The sequence below is a fragment of the Zootoca vivipara genome, chromosome Z, assembly GCF_963506605.1.
Source record: "Zootoca vivipara chromosome Z, rZooViv1.1, whole genome shotgun sequence".
Classification (NCBI taxonomy): domain Eukaryota; kingdom Metazoa; phylum Chordata; class Lepidosauria; order Squamata; family Lacertidae; genus Zootoca; species Zootoca vivipara.
Window position 1 is genome coordinate 47,303,500 of NC_083294.1, and position 19,494 is coordinate 47,322,993.

The following is a 19,494-nucleotide window of genomic DNA, read 5'->3' on the forward strand; positions in this document are numbered from 1 at the left end:
TCAGTGACTCTCGAACCGATCTTGTCAGTGTCCATTGAACCTAAATCGTCGGCGTCCCTTGAACCTAACCCTTCCAAGATCAGTGTTAAGCTTACTGGAAAAATATCGGTGTGGGCAAGCATTTTCTTCCATGTGTTTCATGAAAAACAAATATAGGAATCGGCTCGACATGCGGTCGGATTTCAGAGTGAAAGTTTCAAGTTTGGAACCTAATATTTCAGAAAGAGAATGTTGCAGCTGGTTTTTTTGGACGGGGGAAACGACCCTTTCATGGATGTAACCAAGAGCCATACCCCCAAAAGGATATCTGGCGTAGCCACCCTAACTCTATAAAAAATAATAAAAAGCCGAGGTTCTGCCAAACAAGAGAGGGCTGAGCTGGGTGGACTTGGCTTTGCAAGGGTTAAAGGAAACCAAGCTGCCTTCCTAGAGAGGACAGGAAGCAAGAGGGGCCCAGCTCCTCCAGAGCCAAGGCCCCTCCCTCCCCAGTCCATTCCTGCAAGGAAGGGGGTGTTGCTTTGGTGTCCCTCCTGCAAGGGCTACATCGCTGTCCCCTCCTGGGATCTGGTGAGTCTCCTCTCTCTCCCCCAAGAGGGTGCAGTGGGGAGACGGTGGGGGTCCCAGGGCTGCAGAAGGGGTGGATCCAGGGGCATAGCCAGGATCAAAACTAGGGGAAGGCAAGTCATGGTCGTTCAGATGGCAGGACAGCTTACTCTACGATGATAACCCCTTCATGCATTATTAGACTGAAGCATGTTGGTTATATGAGACTGGTTATCCCACACAACATGCTCTCACACAACCCATGCCCTCCAACTGAAACCCATTTCCTGGACAATATCAACATTGTGTTTTGTTCCTCTGAACTCCACAGTGAATAATTTTATTAGAAAAGAAAACAGCCCATGTTTCAGCTTCTAAAAGTTGTTTTATTCAGTGCACTGCTACAGCTTGTCACACCCAAATCCTCAAAAGGAATCTGCCAAAGTGCTTTTCCAGGCTAAAGGGGGCAGAGGGAGAGAAACAAAGAACCTCAAATTCACTAGATCAGAGATGGGGAATTCTGTGGCCCTCTAGATGTTGTTGGGTTCCATCATCCCTGACGGTCTGCCATGCAGGCTGGGGCAGAAGGCCATTGGATCTGGCAGTATCTGGGAGCCCACAAGATTCCCTGCTCCCACACTACACAAACAACTCATCTGAGAGGCATGCCTATTACAGGAGGGATGGTCACTCCAGAGGCAGCTGTGGCATGAGGGTGCTTGATCATGCCTTTGTGTGCATATCTGATGATTAAAGAGGACCCCTAGGAAGTGTGCTTGGAGATCTTCCTTACCACATGGCTCTCCGGCAAAAACACAACAGTACTAGTGGCCCTACAGAATCACACTTCAATGCTGGATCAGACTGTAGGCTACATCAGGAGGAAGTCTGGAGCAGAGGGGCGTAGAGTGGGAGTCAGAGCCGCTCTTAGGGCTGCATGTCTGAAGCATGGGCAGAAATCTTTGGTTATGAGGTTGCATGGGGCTGTCTATTTGTGTATTGGTGATGCCAAGCTGCCACCCAGACAGAGGCAGGCATCCAACCAACTGGGTTTAGGGGCAATCTCCTTTGCAAAGCCAGTCTGACTTCACCGAATGCAATGGCAGAGTGACCATTCGGCCTGTGTTCTGCTTCGCTGTGAAATGGTGTGTGTTCCTCAACCCAGAGAACCTCTCATTCAATGTCAAGCTTGTCTAAGAAAGAAAAACATAAGAGTTAGTCTTGAATCCCCACACACATGTGCTGGGAGATGCCTGCGCACTGCACATTTAAAGCACATCTCCTCCCACCCACACCCAAAAAGTCCTTGCCATTTAAACTGCTGATGTGACGTAGGAACCCAAACAAAGAAAAGGAATGAACTACCCAGAGTCTGCTTCATATTGCCCTCATTCTCAACCTCCCTATATCCTAATCAACCACAAACAAGAGTTAAGATTTGAAAGCCATGTTATTGGTCTTGGACTTCCGGTCTATCACCATTGCTGACCGGTGGGAGAATCTCGAGCGCTGAGATTCTCTGGTGCTGTGAGGTAGGGGGGAGCCGTGAGAGCATCGCGGACCCCCAAAAGAGCTCCAGATTGAGCATTCTGGAGATGTGGGGACTCAGCTGCACCTTTTTCTGTCTCCTCCGCCCCCCGGTAAGCCCTATTAAGGGAGCCGAGAGCGAGCGGAGTGGAGACATGGTGCCTTGAGTCATTCTGCTACCCTCGCAATGTGAAGCTCCGAGCCGGCAGCCTGTGGAGCGGTGGATTTTTCCAGATTTAAAGGATTTGAAACATTGGACACCGTGAGTAAAGGAAAAGGATTTTTAAAAAATTTAATTGAAAAGATTTGGACACGGGGGGAAATTAAAAGAGGAAGTTGATTTCCCCCATTGAGTGAATTGAGATGCAGTTAACTTGCCCGAAGCCAGGAAGTTGACAGGAAGTTTTTAATCACCAAAAATCGGACTTAAAACTTTCCCCCTAAGGCAGGGTAAAGGGGAGAAAGGTTGAACTTCGTAAAATCCCTGTAAATGTTCTTTAATTTGGTCTAGGGAAAGTCCCCCTGGAAGCTGGAGTCAGGTCCCTGGAGGGATCAGCAACCACCATTATGACATCACAATAGGATTGAATTTGTTTACCTCTTTGAGGCTGAAAACTGTCAACATTGAAGAGAGCGTAAAATATAAGGTTGTGAATAAGAAGTTTGACAGGTGCTCTTTTCATAAACGGATATATGAGTTTTAAGATATGAAGAAGAATTAAAAAAGAGAGTTTGTAACCAGATCTAGCATAATTTCTGTTTCTGAAGATTGGAAATACGAACTGCGCCATTTTCTGCTGTAATCTGTGCTGTTCCCATGAAATTGGAGACGACCAGGATGTCAGTAGACACAACATCATCTGACTTTATTGACTTTCAAAATGAACTTTTGGTATTGCTTTTGGATTTTAGGGATGAACTGCATCAGAATGCTATACAGATTTTATTTTTTTTAAAAACAGAACTGTGCAGAAAGTGAGAAAGGACTAATCCCAACAAAGTATGAAGAGAAGCTAGGAAATTGGGGTGCCAGCAGGGGATGAAGAATGGAGAGTGGTGGAAAGGTGGTGAAAGAGCAGGAGTGGGGTGAGGAGTAATAATGGATGTTATTTTATGACTGATCAAGATGGCCCGAAACTGGAAAGACCTATGGAACTGGCTGATTCATCTGGAAGACCCTGAGAAGAAATGAGGAGTCACCCTCAGACATTCCAGGGTCCACTTAGTTGCTTAATTATGGACAGCTGTGACTTCTGCTTTACACCTAAAGTCATTGGCAAGTCTTAATTAATACAGCTATTTGATAGGTTCAAAAAAGGAACCCCACGGGGGCAAATTGGAGAAGAATAGTTGCTCCGGTAATGGAACTTTGCACTTTGCAAACTGCAGCTTGCCATGAGGCTGTGAGAGGGAGTGGTCTGCGTCCTAAGACTTCACTTCATGTATTGGAACTCTGATCAATACTTATGTATTAGCTAGAGAAACTATATGCTTTTATTATTTTCCTGTCTGTAACCTCTTTAAGAAATGTGCACTGATTTATTGACTTTCAAAAGGAACTTTTGGAATTGCTTTTGGATTTTAGGGATGAACTGCATCAGAATGCTATACAGATTTTTTAAAAAAACAACTGTGAAGAAAGTGAGAAAGGACTAATCTCAACAAAGTATGAAGAGAAACAAGATGAACAACCATCAGCCATGAACAATGTAACTGAATTCAAAGATGATGAAGAAGCTGCATGGAACAGTGAGGGGGGGGGGAACAGGACTCATGCTTGATTCAAAGAGCCTTCAAGGAAGAACCAGCATGGACTAATGCCCTCCCAGTGAGAGAGGGAGGACAGGATCCATGCTGGGGCCAGAACTTAAGGGGTGTCAAAATTGGGACAGGGCTGGAAAGTGGAAATGTAGTTGGATGGTATTGTGCAACAGCTAGGAAATTGGGGTGGCAGCAGGGGATGAAGAAGGGAGAGTGGTGGAAAGGTGGTGGAAGAGTAGGAGTGGGGTGAGGCGTAATAATGGATGAAAAATGCCTAATAAAGGTTTGATAAGTAAGTAAGTATAATGGATGTTATTTTCTGACTGATCAAGATGGCCCAAAACTGGAATGACCTATGGAACTGGCTGATTCATCTGGGAGACCCTAAGTCCAGGGGAGGGGAGGCTGAATTAGATTTAAGTGTTTAAATGTTATTATGATAAAATAAATAATATTTGAATGTATGGAAAATTTTGGGGTATAAATTTGAGGCTTAAGGGGAGAAATCAAGGATAAATGGATAGGAAAATAAATTTAGATTTGGATTAAGATGAATTACAGGTGGAAGATAGTCAAGGCTTTTAAGAATAGAAATAGCTGATAATGAAAAAATGTGTTGGATGATGAAAAACAAAGATTTAAACAAGGAGACGAGGCCGACAAGGAGAAGCAAAGTGAAGTGAAGATTGATGGAAATGAGGACCCTGGAGGGACTGAAATGTGGAGTGGTGGTAGTGAAGGAAGGGATAGGCAGGGAGAAGGGGGAACAAAGGCCTGGAATTGGAAGTGGGGAAGAACTGGTGTGGGGTGAAAACTTTGGTTAAAGGTTTTCTTTGGTTGGTAATAACGGTTTCTGAAATCTTGGCTTGTTAAAGGAAATGCTGATCCAATTGGGGGAAAAGACATTGGGAGGGGGGGAGGGAGAGTGTTTTAAAAGTTTAGGGTTAGGAGTTTTCTGGAGGGATTAGAAGAATGGTTGAGGAAATATTTTAGATTTTGTTTTTAATATTTTTTGTGTTTAGAGAGGTGTTTGGGTAGAGAGCTGCCTGTCTCCCTCTCTTTACTCTTTGCACCCAGTGGCAGGGGGTGCTCTGAGGGGAGAGGGAGGGGTAGAAGGAAACCCAGACACAAAAATGGAACCTTTAGAGTGCTGGGCCCCTCGGGTTACCCTAGTGGCAGGAGGGGACTCAGAGGGGGAGCAGCATGAAGAAGGAGAAGGATTAAGTTAATATGATAAGAATAAGATTTTCAATCAGAATAGAAAACCCGCCATAATCAATTAAAGAAGTTAGGGAAACCAGGAGGAAGAGAATCGAGGAAGCCACAAATAAATTGTTAAGAAAATAAGATTTGGGAACTTATATTTTTTCTTTTTCCTTTTTTCTTGTTTTTCCTTTTTTTCTTTCTTTTTTTCCATTTGTTGTTTTATTGTTAAGTAGATTGTTATGTTGAAGAATTAGCTGGGGGGGAAACCAAACCTCAGAGATCCTCTGCCTCTGTCCTTTCAGTGGCAGGGGGGGATGAGGGGGGAGGGGGGAGGTCAAACCCAGCTTAAAATGGACCCCTTTGTTTCCCAATGCCCACGGATTGCAGAAGTGGTCTTGGGGGTGGAGGGAAAATGAAGAGACAGAGTTTATTTTGTGTGTTTTGTTTGTCTTGTTTCTATAAAAACCAATAAAAATTATTTTAAAAAAATGTGCTAGAATGATTTAAGATAATAAATGAAAATTGCTTAATTTGGAGTTAAAAATGGACCCAGTGCGAGGGGAATCGAGGAAGTCTACAATGTTAATTAAAATGTTAGAATTGATATGTTTTTCTTTTTAATGTTTTTATTCTTGGTTTTTTGTCTTTTTGTTTTTGTGAATTTTTGTAACTTGTAATGTTTGAAAATGAATAAATTATTTGAAAAGAAAGAAAGCCTTGTTATCACCTCATTCCCTTCAATTAGCCAGCTGCTCTGTCAGATGACATCAGTTCCCCCCCACTCCCAATATTCCTGCTCCAAAAGCCTCCCAATATTCCTGCTCCTAACCTGGTTAGCCATAGCCCGGAAGTTGAATCTCAGGGGAACGCCTTTGGGCTGGGAATGGTTCATCTTTTCTGGGCCTCTTCTCCCCCTCAGGAAGGGGTGCTTGGCTCCTGGCCTGTGAAATGCATGCAAAATATAAATATGCCTTCTTTCCACAGAGCCAAGGAAGAAGCGTGGAATTTGTTAATCCCCCAAACCTTCCCGTAAGAGATGCCGGAGTTGCATCACCTACAACTTCCTCAGGTATGAAGCAGCTAACAAAAATGAAACATCTCACCTGGGCACGGTTTCTGAGAGAGCAACAGCAGAAGTTCTGTACTTTGAGGGCAGAAGACCCACACTGTGGAAAATGAGCATTTGCCCAGTGGATTCTGGCCGGTCCATGAGGGCAGACAGGAGATGGCGGCGATGGCTGCCAGCCCCTTCCCACTCCATCTCAGGCATAGAACACATTGGCTCTGCCACTCCTTGGCCCTGGCACCACCTACTGTTGGCCTCCTTGCCTTCTCCCCTACCAGTCCCAATGAGCACCATCCACCCCTGCATTGGTCCAGAGGTGCAGAGCCATAGCTAGGTGATCTTACGACTCAGACAGAAACGTCCAGATTGCGCCCCCTCGCCACGGACAAGTTAGTTCTTATTTCTGCCTCTCCTCCAACGCCCCCCTCCACCCATTCTATTTACCCTCTATTAAAAACCTTTCCTTATGAGGCAATAATCAATATTTTTATTTATTTATTAGCTGGCCTGACCACGCATTGCTGTGGCTCAGTCTGTTAAATGGACCCTCAGAGTCCCCATTCAGATTCCCCTGACCTTCAGAGTCCTCCTTCGTTGTGTTGAAATGTTTTAAGCATGTTCTGTTTACACAGGGTCATCCCTGTGAGTCCCCCCACCCTGTCCCGACCCATGAGCTATCCTGTCCCCTCCTCCCCCCACTCCATCTCATCCCTGTGATTGGGCCCACCCTGTCCCGACCCATGACCTGTCCGGCCCCCCTCCATCCTCCACTCAGGCGAGCCTCCACCTCCACCTCCACTCTGCCTAGTCTGGAAAGGCGAGCTGAGATGTTGTAGAGGGAAGCTTTCCTAGCTGCAGTACCAGTGTAGCCGTCGCTAGAGGGCACTGTTTTGCAACATCTGCTGTGCTCCCAGCATGTACTTTGAGGCTGATTTGTGAGTTCTGGAACACGGGGTTTGGTTTTTTTTATGTGGCCCAGGTTTGACATCTGTCTATGCAACCTGTATATGGTCACTCTCATATTTGCTTTGGATGTGTCTAAATTTAAACGTAATCGGTCAAGCGGTTTCGGAGAAGAGTGGACACCCACCCACATTCCCAGTTTACACACACACACACACACACACACACACACACATTTATGGACATATTTTAGCTAATTTTGTGCCCCTTTGGATTTCTGCCCCCCCCCTGCCTATGCCCCTGGCTTTGAAAGAGGAGCTGGCTGCAAGCGACATAGGCCTGGTGGGCCAGAAATCCAAACAGAGGGCCAGCATGGCACAGTTGTTGGAGTACTGGGCTAGGAGACCAGGGTACAAGCCCCCACTCAACCAGGAAGCTTGCTGGGCTCACTCTCAGCCCAACCAACCTCATAGGGTTGTTGTGTGACCATAAAATGTGGGGGAAGGAATCTGCATGCCACCTTGAGCAGCTTGGGACAAAGGAGGGAAATAAATATGTGAAGAAGGAAGGAAGGAAGGAAGGAAGGAAGGAAGGAAGGAAAGAAAGAAAGAAAGAAAGAAAGAAAGAAAGAAAGAAAGAAAGAAAGGGTGAGAGCAGGAAGGTGAGATACACAATAGAGAATGGGCATTGTTTTCACACAAGGCAACATAACGTACATGCTTGCTTGACTTGCTTGGGGGTTAGACACAGAAACGGTCAGCACACCTCCAGGATTGGGTTCTGGCTGCCACCTGGAGAAAGAGAGACATGGAGAAGAAGCAAATAACCAGACTCCTAGCAGCAGCAGCAACAGGAGGAGGAGGACTGGAGTGAACAGAGCACAGATTGATGAAGACATGACAGTGTTGGAGGAGGTTGAGAAGGCTCCAAAGGTCAGACACTCATCAAGACCCAACCAAGGTGCCCTCTATGATTCTCCTACAAAGTGAGGTCAGTGCAAACCTAGAACCTCCCACCTGGGGAAAAACAGAGCAGGTGCTCTGGTTATGCCATGAAGGCATATTGCCAACCCTCTTATTGCCAACCCTTACTATCTCTCCTCCACCACTGCTTTTTCTCCCTTCAGAAAAGGGGGGTTCTTTCCCCAACTTACCTCCTCCTCTTTAAAGGCTTCCCCTCCACATTCGACTTTGTTTGCTGTAAGAAGGAAGAGAACAACAAGCATGACAGAAACTATCCCAGAAACCAAAACTCCCAAAGCAAGGAGACTTGGTTCCACAGTGTGGATCGAGGCTCTCCACAGACTGTAGCTTAAAGTGGTGTTTAAGGGCTCTTTGAAAAGCCTCAAACATTACTATAGGACTTCCTGTTTGGCCGCCGCTATTTTAAGGAGTGCAGGATCATTCCTCCAGGAAGGTCCTGAGCTTTGTGAGGGGAAAAGAGGTTGCGCTAGGGCTCTGCGGACCCCAAAAATTGAGGAGGTAAATTCTCGGGGTCATGGGATTCAGCTATGTTCAAGGCAAGCCTCCTGTACTTGGGCTAGCCTCTGTTTTAAGCTAGTGAAATGAGGAAGCAGGAAGGAGAAGCGAATGCTTGAATCCACAGCTAGCTAGCCTCACTCAGCGATGCCAAACTCCTATCTGAGAGCGGCTAAGCATTCTGTGACTTAAAACCCATCTGGATTAAAGGACCAACAAAGAACACCAACAAGAACAAAGAACACTAACCTTATAACAAAAGGAACTAAAAAGAATTCGGAACATGTCTTAAAAGCTGAAAAAAAGGGAAGTCCTCCCTGGCACTGGTGGAGAAAAGGGTGTGAGGAAAGATCACTATGAGTGAGGATTTGAAAAAACCTGTTGAGTGAGTAATTACAAGACCAAAGACCTCACAGCCTGAAGGGATGCAAATCAAACTTAAACTGTGGAGTTTTTTTTAAAGGAGTATCCCGGTCGCCCTGAAGGGGAGGAAGCAAGCTCAACCTTGTGGCTGAAAATTAAGAGCTGCTGCTGAAACAAAACATTTATAAAATACTAGTATCTTGAAGCCCTTAAAATAACGGGTGCTAGAGCAAACCTGTTGTTCTAGCAACCTCGGGGACATTGGTAGAGGCATCTTTGGGGCCTGATCAGGAGGCTAGGGGTTTCCCCGCTGCCCCGATTCTGGTGCTTACGATCCCCGCATCACATGCCACCCAAAGCCTCCTCCTCTTTGCAATGCATTGGCTCCCTCCCTTCCCCGTCAGTGCAAAAGCTCTGCCTCGGGAGCCCAAATGCCAAGGCCGCTCCTCCTTTCCCACGTGTGCTGCCGGCGGAAGGGAAGCAGCACCCACAAGCCCGAGTAGTGTGGAAGCGTGGCCGGGGGCCCGTGTAGGAGGGGTGCCGCTGCTTATGGAGTGCGCACATTTGTGGAGCCGGGGGCTGCAGCCCGTCGCGCTGCGCATGTTCGCCTCGGGGATCTGCTGCTCTTGGACTTCCAGAAGAGAAGAGGAAGTTCTTGGAGAAACATGCAAAAGATTTTGAATTGGATTTAAGACCAGGGCAAGGAGATCCACATGGAGCAGCAGCAACCCCAGGGGAAGATCTAGTTCCAGGAACATCAGGAGCAGGAGCAACTGCATAAATACAAGAGAATATGGCTCCAAGAGCCTTAACTTGGAACGTTAATGGGCTTAACTCTCGAAGCAAAGGAACCAGATTCATCATGTGTTAATAAAACAGAATGTAGATGTGATTTGTTTACAAGAAACATGTGAAGAGGACACATAGGAAACTTCTGATAAATAAGAAATTAGTACAAGCTTACATCTCATCTGACAAAGTGAAAAAAGAGGAGTGGTAATCTATGTGAAAGATAATTTGGAATCTAAATTGATGTTTAAGGATGAAGAAGGGAGATATGTTGCAGTTGAAGTAACAGTGCAGGGCGAAAGATATCTATTTTTTGGAATCTATACACTGAATGATGCGAAGGCCGAATTCTTTAAAAAGATCCACAATGTTTTATTTGACTATATCAGGGGTTCCCAACAAAATTTTCTCGAGGACCCCTCATCGAGCCGCTATTGTGACAAGGACCCCCATTAATTCCTAATCCTAAAATTAAAAAGTGAGAGCCAAATTAAGAGTCTTTTTATATTTTATATTTATACGTTTTTTACAGTTACAACAGAGTACTCCATCAGTATACAGTTAGTTTTAATTTTCAGTTCTTAATGAGATGAACCACTTTTTAACCGACGGTCCATTTTTAACTACGCGAACTGTAGCTTCCGCGAAAAACAACGCTTTGTTTACAAACACTACTGTTTTGCAAAGAGGCAGCGCGCGCCAGGGAGGAGGGAGGGGAATGGAGAAGACAGGGTACCTGCGCAGTAGCGCACAAATGAAGCTGACGCGCGCAAAGCATCTTGGGGAGGTGAGCGTTAGTAGAATGCGCGCACTGCCTCTTTGCAAAATAGTAGTGTTTGTAAAGCGCAACCTAACGACATACAGCAGAACTACTGCCTCTATCTAATTCTAGTTTTGCGCTAGACTCTGCTCATGCAGGAAGTGGCCAAAACAAAAAATCTGTTATCATACGAAATATATTTAATATATTTTTTAGCATCTTGCGGACCCCTCTGGCATAGCTTGCGGACTGAAGGGAGACTACCAAAGACATTTTTCGAGATGGTTGATAACTTTAATTTGATAGATGCTTGGAGAACAAAAAATCCATTGGAAAAAGACAGTACTTTCTATTCAGATTCCCAAAAATCGTGGTCTCGTTTGGACTACATATGGATATCTAGAGAATTGGCCCCGAGAATATGACAGGCTCAAATTTGCCCAAGGACTTGTTCTGATCATAATGCTGTAAGTTTAGATTTAAAGTTATCTCTACAAGGCTCTTTTAGATGGAGGATGAATAATGCCCTGATGAGAAACGATGAGGTGGTAAAGAAGGCCCAAAAAACCCTAAAGGACTACTTTGTACTTAATTTGAGCACTGAAACAGATAGAAGGGTAATTTGGGGTGCAAGTAAGGCTGTCATGAGAGGTTTCTTCATTTAGCAGAATGCGATTAGAAAGAAGCTACAAAATGAGAAAAAAGAGACTATTTTGTCACAATTGAAAGAGAAAGAGAAAAAAATGAGATCTGACCCGAAAAACTAGCAGATTGAAAAAACAATTAAATTATTGCAAGTTCAGTATTCTCAATTAATAAATCAAGAAATAGAATGGAAGATTAAAATGACGAATCAAAGGACATTTGAATCTGCAAATAAATGTGGGAAATTATTATCATGGCAGCTGAAGAGACAAAAATTAAATACAATTACAGGTGTCAAGATGGAAGAGAAAATTATACAGAGCCCGACAAAGAATTGTTTTCAGAATTATTACAAACAGCTTTACAAAAAGGAAAAAGAACAATTGGATAAAATAGAGCAATTCCTGGGCAAAAATGGATTGCAAAAGATTCCGAATGAAAAGAGAATTCTATTCAATTATAGAATAACAAATCAAGAAGTGGATTTTGCCATAAATCAACTGAAAATTGGCAAGGCACCAGGACCAGATGGATTGACACCAAAATATTATAAAACATTGAAAGACTGGTTAATAGAACCATTGGTGGATGTCTCTAACAAAATTTTAAGAGGGGACAAAGCACCCGAGACCTGGAGAGATATGTAACTCTGATTCTGGAGACTCTGGAGAGATTATGTAACTCTGATTCCAAAACCAAATATGGATAGAATGCAATTGAAGAATTATCGCCCAATATCCCTGTTGAATGTGGACTACAAAATATTCTGGCTGCCAGATTGAAGAAGGTGTTGAAAGATCAGATTAATCAAGATCAAGCAGGCTTTTTGCCTGCAAGACTTATGAAAGATAACATTAGAAATATAATTGACATTTAAGAAAAATTAGAAGTAAGGATCAACACCAAAGCATCTTTATAGGTGCAGAGAAGACCTTTGATAATATTTCATGGAATTTTATGATGAAAATTTAGGAAAATATGGAGGTTGGGCAAGGTTTTATAAATGGTATAAGAGCAAAAAGCTAAAATTATTGTGAACAATATGGTCTCTAATTTCTCAGATGAAATTAGAATTGAAAAAGGTACCAGGCAATGGTGCCCAGTTTCCCCTCTGCTTTTTATTCCAGTCCTGGAGGTTTTGCTGAATATGATAAGAGAAAATGAAGAAGTGAAAGGAATAAGAGTAGGTTCGAAGCAGTATAAATTAAAAGCCTTCGCTGATGACTTAGTATTGACTTTACAGGACCCGGAGACCAGTGCAGTAAAAGCAGTAAACTGATCCAAGAGTTCAGGCAGCTTGCAGGATTTAAATTGAATAAAATGAAAGTCAAAGTATTGGGTAAAAATTTAACACCAGAAGAAGTAAAAAATATTCAGGAGGTTACAGGTCTGACATTTGTTAAAAAGTGAAATACCTGGGTGTAAATATGACTGTGAAGAATATTAATTTGTTTAAAAACAATTATGATAAATTATGGAATGAGATTAAGCATGATCTAGAAATTGAAATTGTCTTTAATGGGCGGAATATCGGTCATAAAAATGAATGTATTGCCAAAAATGCTGTTTTTATTTCAAGCGTTACCAATTGTTGATAATGTGGGATGTTTCAAGGAATGGCAAAAGGTTCTATCAAAGTTCATATGGCAAGGGAAAAAAACAAGAATTAAATATAAACTCCTAACAGATGCGAAAGAAAGCGGTGGTTTCTCCCTACCAGATTTGAAGTTTTATTTTGAAGCTGCAGCCTTTTGTTGGATGATAGATTGGTTTTTGTTAGAAAATGCTGATTAGATTTGGAAGGTCATGACAATGTATTTGGATGGCATGCATATTAATGGTATGATAAAGTCAAGGTCCATAAAGGTTTTAAAAGTCATATTATTATAAAATACTTGTATAATGTATGGAATAGATATAAAGATTTGCTTGAACCGAGAACACCAAGATGGATTTCACCTTTAGAGGCTAAGATGCAGAAAAGACTGAATATGGAAACTAAGTGGTTAAAATACAAAGACATTCGCCGTCACGCTCCTGCGGCGTCTCTTCACCTTCGTGGAGAGGCGTCACAGGAGCATGACGGCGAAGGTGGAGAGACATCGCAGGAACCTTTTCTATGCACGAGGCAAGAGCTTCTGAAGGGGAAACACACACCCCCCGGGTTTCCCGTGCTGTTCTCAGCGTCTTGAATGAGACATAGTGCCTGATGATGATTACAGTTCATCATGGGTTAATCTATCACTCCCAGTATTGGCAGGTGTTCCTTGGGAGGCAGAGCTTGAGGGGATTCTAAATGGCAGTTGGCAGTTGGGAGTCGGCAGTTGTGGGGAGTAGAGTGTTAGAGAGGAATGCAAGAGCTTTATTAACAAGTCTGTGTTATATGAAAAGAAGATGATGAACTAAGAGTTTAAACAAATGAAACCATAAAGAAATATACATGTTCTCCAGTTAAATAAAGCTTTCATCTAAGTTGTGTCAAATTGGATGTTCCTCCTTATTCCAGCAACGGATCAAAACTCCAAAGGGTGGTGACTGAAGAAGGGAGATAAAACTGAGCCTGAGGAGCAGGTGGATAGTTTGCATCCAAAAGTCACGCACAGAGGAGGCAAGTGGAGGGAAAAGAGTGCCTTGCAGAGGCTAAAGTGCTGAGGCAATAGCTGCTGAGGTGAACCTGAGTTGAGAGGGAAACCTTACTGAGGGCACAAGATCGTTCCTGTAACATTTGCCTGGAGTTTTTAAGGATACAGAGCCACGTTATTTGGAAAGCTGGAACTGTACTCTGTGTACTAGCAAACCAATATAAAAACAGGGAGTTTATTTGGGAGAAAGAAGGAATAGTGGGTTGTTTGAACAATAACTGAATTCCTTCAGCACACTGTTAGTAATAGAGAAGGGAGGAGGATCGTCACATTTTTGGTGGCAGCGTCGTGATCAAAATTCAAAGCTCACGCGCCTAGTTTGATCTGATTTTGGTCAGGAATTTCCTGTGAGGTAATTGACACATGTAAGAAAGGCCAGAGAGGCAAAAGGAGATGAAATAATTGAAGGGGTTGGAGAAAAAGAAGACCCTAATTCAGAACTGGAGATTTTGAAAATCCGTCTAGAGATGGCCAAAGTTGAGGCAGAAAAGGAGATGGCTAAAGTTGAGGCAGAAAAAGAAATACAGCTGGAACGATTGAGGACAGATAGAGAGAGAGCGATGTATTCTTTTCGGCTTGAGGGATGAAATTATGGGCAGGATTACCTCAGAACCCCGTTACCAATGATAGTACCTCCATTAGTTTGAAGAGATTCCCAAAATTTGTAAAAGGGAATGACTTAGCCAAGCCACAACAGGAGGTTAATGTCATTACCCGAGTGCAAGCTCAGGTGATAGAGAGTCACCCACCAGCCACTATTGAAAGGCCTGAAGTTGCTGAGGAAAGCACCTCACAGTACAACGTGCCCATAGCTCAAGAACACAGTAATCAGTTCTTGGAGGAGCAAGAAGGGGATATAACATCCAAAGAACTTTGGGGAAAAGCCCAAACAACTGATGCACAGGTGTATATAGAGGATCCCTGTGTATTCAATAATATTGATGAGAGTTGTTCCCAAAGAGGGATGGTCTTTCCTAAGGAGCCTATAACCAACTTGGGAAATGCCTTAATGTCAAAAACTAGCAAAGAGATTCTGACACTTTATGGGCGAAAGAATTTTGGGACTACAACTGAGAGGATGCAAACTAGTGCACCTTTAAGCCTATTGCTTTCTGAATATAAGGAAGAAGAGAGCAAAGAATGTACAGTGTTTGTATATATCATACAGAAACTGCAGAGTTATTTTTGGGAGCTTAGAAAGCAAGCTGCTGGCAAAATATCAATTGCACAGCATTGCCTGAAATCAGGTGAAGAATACCCATGGATGTATGAAAATCTAAGGTATGACAAAAGAGCAGCTCAAAGATGCGTATATGCTCTTCATTCATTTTATTGTTGTCCTGCTGATGCGGAATCTGATCCTGTAAGGATTCGAAAGCAAAGAGAAGCCCACAGGAAAATGATTGCCAGAAAGTGAGAAAAGGAAGGGAGCGAAATCTATAACCCTATGGTTAAGGTTTCACGTCCCCTGGAAGATGTACAAACAGGATTGTACCGGGTCAAGTTTGCCAACTACATCATCGAAGGTGGTTTGATATGCCAAACAGATGCTTTCTTAGTGAGAACGGATGGTTCCTTGTGCATCTAATCAAAGACTGAGACAGTTAATTCTCAAATAGAAGTAAGCGAGCTCTTTAACTTCAATATATAAGTCAAACCAATATTTAAAGTTTTAGTTGAAAAAAACGGGCAACAAGCTTTGTTGAAAGTCACAAGGAAAGAATGTCTGATCTAGCTTCAGAGTAATTGGTGTGAGTCTGGTGGTCTACGCATCGCAGTGACAGATTAAGTGCAGCGCAGTGAAGGAAAAGCGACGCGGCAGAAAGAGGAAAAGCAACGCAGTAAAGTACAGCACGTTTCTCCTAATGCAGAGTCATCAGAAGTTCAACAGACAATTCTAGTTTGAGACTTTCCTCTACATCACTTGATGGAACTTATGTCTACAAAATCAGTATTGACTTTTGTGAAAAGGATTTTTGTTTCTTAGATATTGCAGGGAGAAATGTTGAAAACATGATCTTTTTACTGCAACACACTTAATTGTTCAAGTCTATATTGTAGGTTTTGTTCGTATTTATTGCATTGGTTAATGCTGAAGCTGTATGCAACAGGTTAGTATGAAGGTAAAATGATAAGAGGATTATCAAAATGTTCAAGCGGTAAAATGGAAACATAGGATGGGTGAACATCTAACTGACGTGACTTATGGGGAATGTATTTTACAGCAATGTATTTAGATACTGGTAGCATTTTGAAAAGATTTTTAAATGTATATAATCAATTCTGTTTTATTTGAGACACAGAAATGTTTAGTATAAAGTTTTGAGATATACACCAATTTTGACTGTAAGGAAAGGTTTAACCTTACACTGAATATACCTAGGTGGATGTCAATAGGAAAAAGTATTTGGGTCCTTTTGAAAAGCTAAAGTGCATAGTGAATATTTGTTGGTGGAAGTAAGATAAAGGTAAATGAAAAGAATCTGTTAATAATAATAATAATAATAATAATAAATTTTTATTTATACGCCGCCCTCCCCAGTCAAAAACCGGGCTCAGGGCGGCTGACACCAACAGAACCACAATAAAACATAAAAACAATTAATTAAAATACAGATTAAAATACAGTATTAAAATTTAAAGTGCAGCCTCATTTCAAGTAGGCCATAAGTGGCTGACACCAACAGAACCACAATAAAACATAAAAACAATTAATTAAAATACAGATTAAAATACAGTATTAAAATTTAAAGTGCAGCCTCATTTCAAGTAGGCCATAAATCCAAGCCATGAGGGAGAAAAACACAGGGGTCAGGCTGAGTCTAACCCAAAGGCCAGGCGGAACAGCTCTGTCTTGCAGGCCCTGCGGAAAGATGACAAATCCCGCAGGGCCCTGGTCTCCTGGGAAAGAGCGTTCCACCAGGTTGGGGCCAGTACTGAAAAGGCCCTGGCTCTAGTAGAGGCCAATCTAGCCATCTTATGACTTGGGATCTCCAGAATATTATTATTTGTGGACCTTAAGGTCCTCCGCGGGGCATACCAGGAGAGGCGGTCCCGTAGGTACGAGGGTCCCAACTCACATAGGGCTTTAAAGGTCAAAACCAGCACCTTAAACCTGATCCTGTACTCCACCGGGAGCCAGTGCAGCTGGTAAAGCACTGGATGAATGTGATCCCGCGGCCGGGACCCTGTAAGGAGCCTCGCCGCGGCATTCTGCACCCGCTGGAGTTTCTGGGTCAGCTTAAGTAATGTTAGAACATAGAAGTTGTTGACAAAGGGAATTCTGAGTTAATTGGTTTTAATTAAGCTCCAAGACATTGCTTCGGCATTGTTTAAAAGTGTAACTATGCCTATGCAATGACTTTGGGGGAGGGACGAATGTGGCGGAATAGTGCCTGATGATGATTACAGTTCATCATGGGTTAATCTATCACTCCCAGTATTGGCAGGTGTTCCTTGGGAGGCGGAGCTTGAGGGGATTCTAAATGGCAGTTGGCAGTTGGGAGTCGGCAGTTGTGGGGAGTAGAGTGTTAGAGAGGAATGCAAGAGCTGTATTAACAAGTCTGTGTTATATGAAAAGAAGATGATGAACTAAGAGTTTAAACAAATGAAACCATAAAGAAATATACATGTTCTCCAGTTAAACAAGACGCGGCTGCTGCGCAGGGCACTTTCGTCAGGGAAAGGCTCCTTTTCGCACAGTTTGCCTCCGTAAAGGCATCGGAGCGCTTCTGTGGCTGCGTCCTGAGCCCAGCCCCAAAGTTAGGTAAGGAAAATAAATGTTACAGTAATTTTTTTCATCTACAATAATTATTTTATACATAGTACAGTACATTGATTATTGCCTTCATTTTATGTATCAATGGTCTTGGTAGACAGTAAAATTCATGTTAAATTGCTGCTTTAGGGGGTGTTTTCCATCGTCTGGAACGGATTAATCCACTTTCCATTACTTTCAATGGGAAAGTTCACTTCGGTTTATGAACGCTTCGGTTTATGAACAGACTTCCGGAACCAATTGTGTTCATAAACCGAGGTACCACTGTATGAGAAAAGGACAAGACTATGGAATTTAGAAATAAGTTTTTTTCCACATGTGGTGGTTGTATGACAAGGTGAAGACTTTTTGGGATAGTATTATAATGAGTTTTAAAAGAGATTTAGGTACACCTTTTTTATAAAATCCTGGAGGCATTTTTGCTAGGAATGGTTGGAGAGGACATTAAAAAGGAAGATCAGAAATTTTTCCTGTATGCTACAACAGCAGGAAGACTGCTCCTTGCACAGAGATGGAAACAACAGGATATTTCGACAGTTGAAGAATGGCAACAGAAAGTATTAGAGTATGCAGAAATAGTAAGGCTAACTGGAAGAATCCGACAGCAGGACGATGAGAAATTCCAAAAAGAATGGTATACTTAGAGAAAACTGTACATAAATAAAGACAGTCGCAGGACTGAAATAAATACTCATAACATTTATTGTAAACATTTGGTTAGATCATAAGATGTAATGCTGTAATATAATAAGGAATGTATGTTTAAAGTATAATACAAAAATTTATTAAGGAATTATAGACATTTATTGAATGTATATATAGTAAACATGCTTAAGTAAGAGTAATGCAGAGAAGCCAGAAGAGGGGTGGAGGGAAGTTAATTCGGATAAGATATAGATTTAAAGGAGAATAATATTGTTAAGCTGTATTGTGTTTAAGATATTTGGAAAAATTAATAAATAATATTGCGGGGAAAAGATGAAGAAAAAAGTGGTGTTTAAGAAGGATTCCATGTTTATTTTGCAAAATAAACCTCTAAACAGATTACAAAAAGAATAAAGCAATACAATTATCAGTAAGAAACCGCATTTGTTAACAACTATTTAAGATCCTGTCCTCTGTCTTACATGATTGTTGTCAGAATTACTGTACAGAGAAAATGTGTGTAGAATATTGTGACTGCTTAGGGAAAACACAATGCAATTTAAAATCTGGTCAGTCTTACAGTTGCCCCTTTAAGAATGGGTTGCAGGGCCAACTGAAGCTAGAGGGCAATGGCAACACATCCCTCACTGGATCACTGAGAGGCAATGTGGTGTAGAGGTGAGAGTGTTGGGCTGGGACCCAGGAGGCCAGCATTCGAATCCCCATCAGCCATGAAGCTGAGTGGGCGGCCATGGGCTAGTCGCTGCCTCTCAGCCTGACCTACCTCACAGGGTTGTTGTCGATATTAAATGAGGAGGGGAAGGGATCATGTAAACCACTTTAAGCTCCTTGGAGAAATGGTTGGGGTACAGGTGGGAAAAAAAAAATAGTAGCCATGATATAAAAAACAATGAAGAACTCACCCCTCTGTTGAAGTTGAAACTGGATTGCCTCTGGAAGAAAGCTGGTCTTCGGTTTAGCCAGAAAGGCTGGTTACTGGGGGGAGGGGGAAATAAAAGGACCCTATATTAACACAAATTTCCACACGCACTCAGGACATAGATACTGTGGTAGATACCCCAGTCTCCAAGCAGTGAGACTCTGGGAGTGACTGTGCTTACGCAGGGCTCCGTTTCCAGGGAATGAAGGTCAGACTAGACTGTGGTGTCTTTAGTAAGTATGGCTACATTTACAAAGATGTACACCCTGAGCAAAGGACAGAGGGGCTCATAGCACTCACACCCCAGCAGGTCTTTCTTCCCCATTGGGGTTCCAGGCAAATCACAGCCTTACAGTTCAGCTTCCAGCATCAGCCAAATTCCCACACAAAACTCTGGCTCCTGTTCTTCTATGTTACAAGGTGATGACGTTGTGTCCAAGTAGGTGGT

The 19,494-nt window shown here is 42.7% G+C and overlaps 1 protein-coding gene across 1 annotated transcript in view; it reads right to left on the reverse strand.

The window, feature by feature from the left end:
- Positions 1–908: 908 nt before the first annotated feature.
- LOC118084150 (UAP56-interacting factor) overlaps positions 909–19,494 on the reverse strand; it is a 33,209-nt gene continuing 14,623 nt past the window's right edge. Inside the window, exons 5-9 of the mRNA XM_035113497.2 lie at positions 19,030–19,102; positions 8,160–8,203; positions 7,723–7,797; positions 5,867–5,978; positions 909–1,736 (exon numbers count right to left, since the gene is read on the reverse strand). Of these exons, the coding sequence (XP_034969388.1) occupies positions 1,596–1,736; positions 5,867–5,978; positions 7,723–7,797; positions 8,160–8,203; positions 19,030–19,102 (445 nt within the window). The 3' untranslated portion in view covers positions 909–1,595. The remainder of the gene's footprint in view (positions 1,737–5,866; positions 5,979–7,722; positions 7,798–8,159; positions 8,204–19,029; positions 19,103–19,494) is intronic.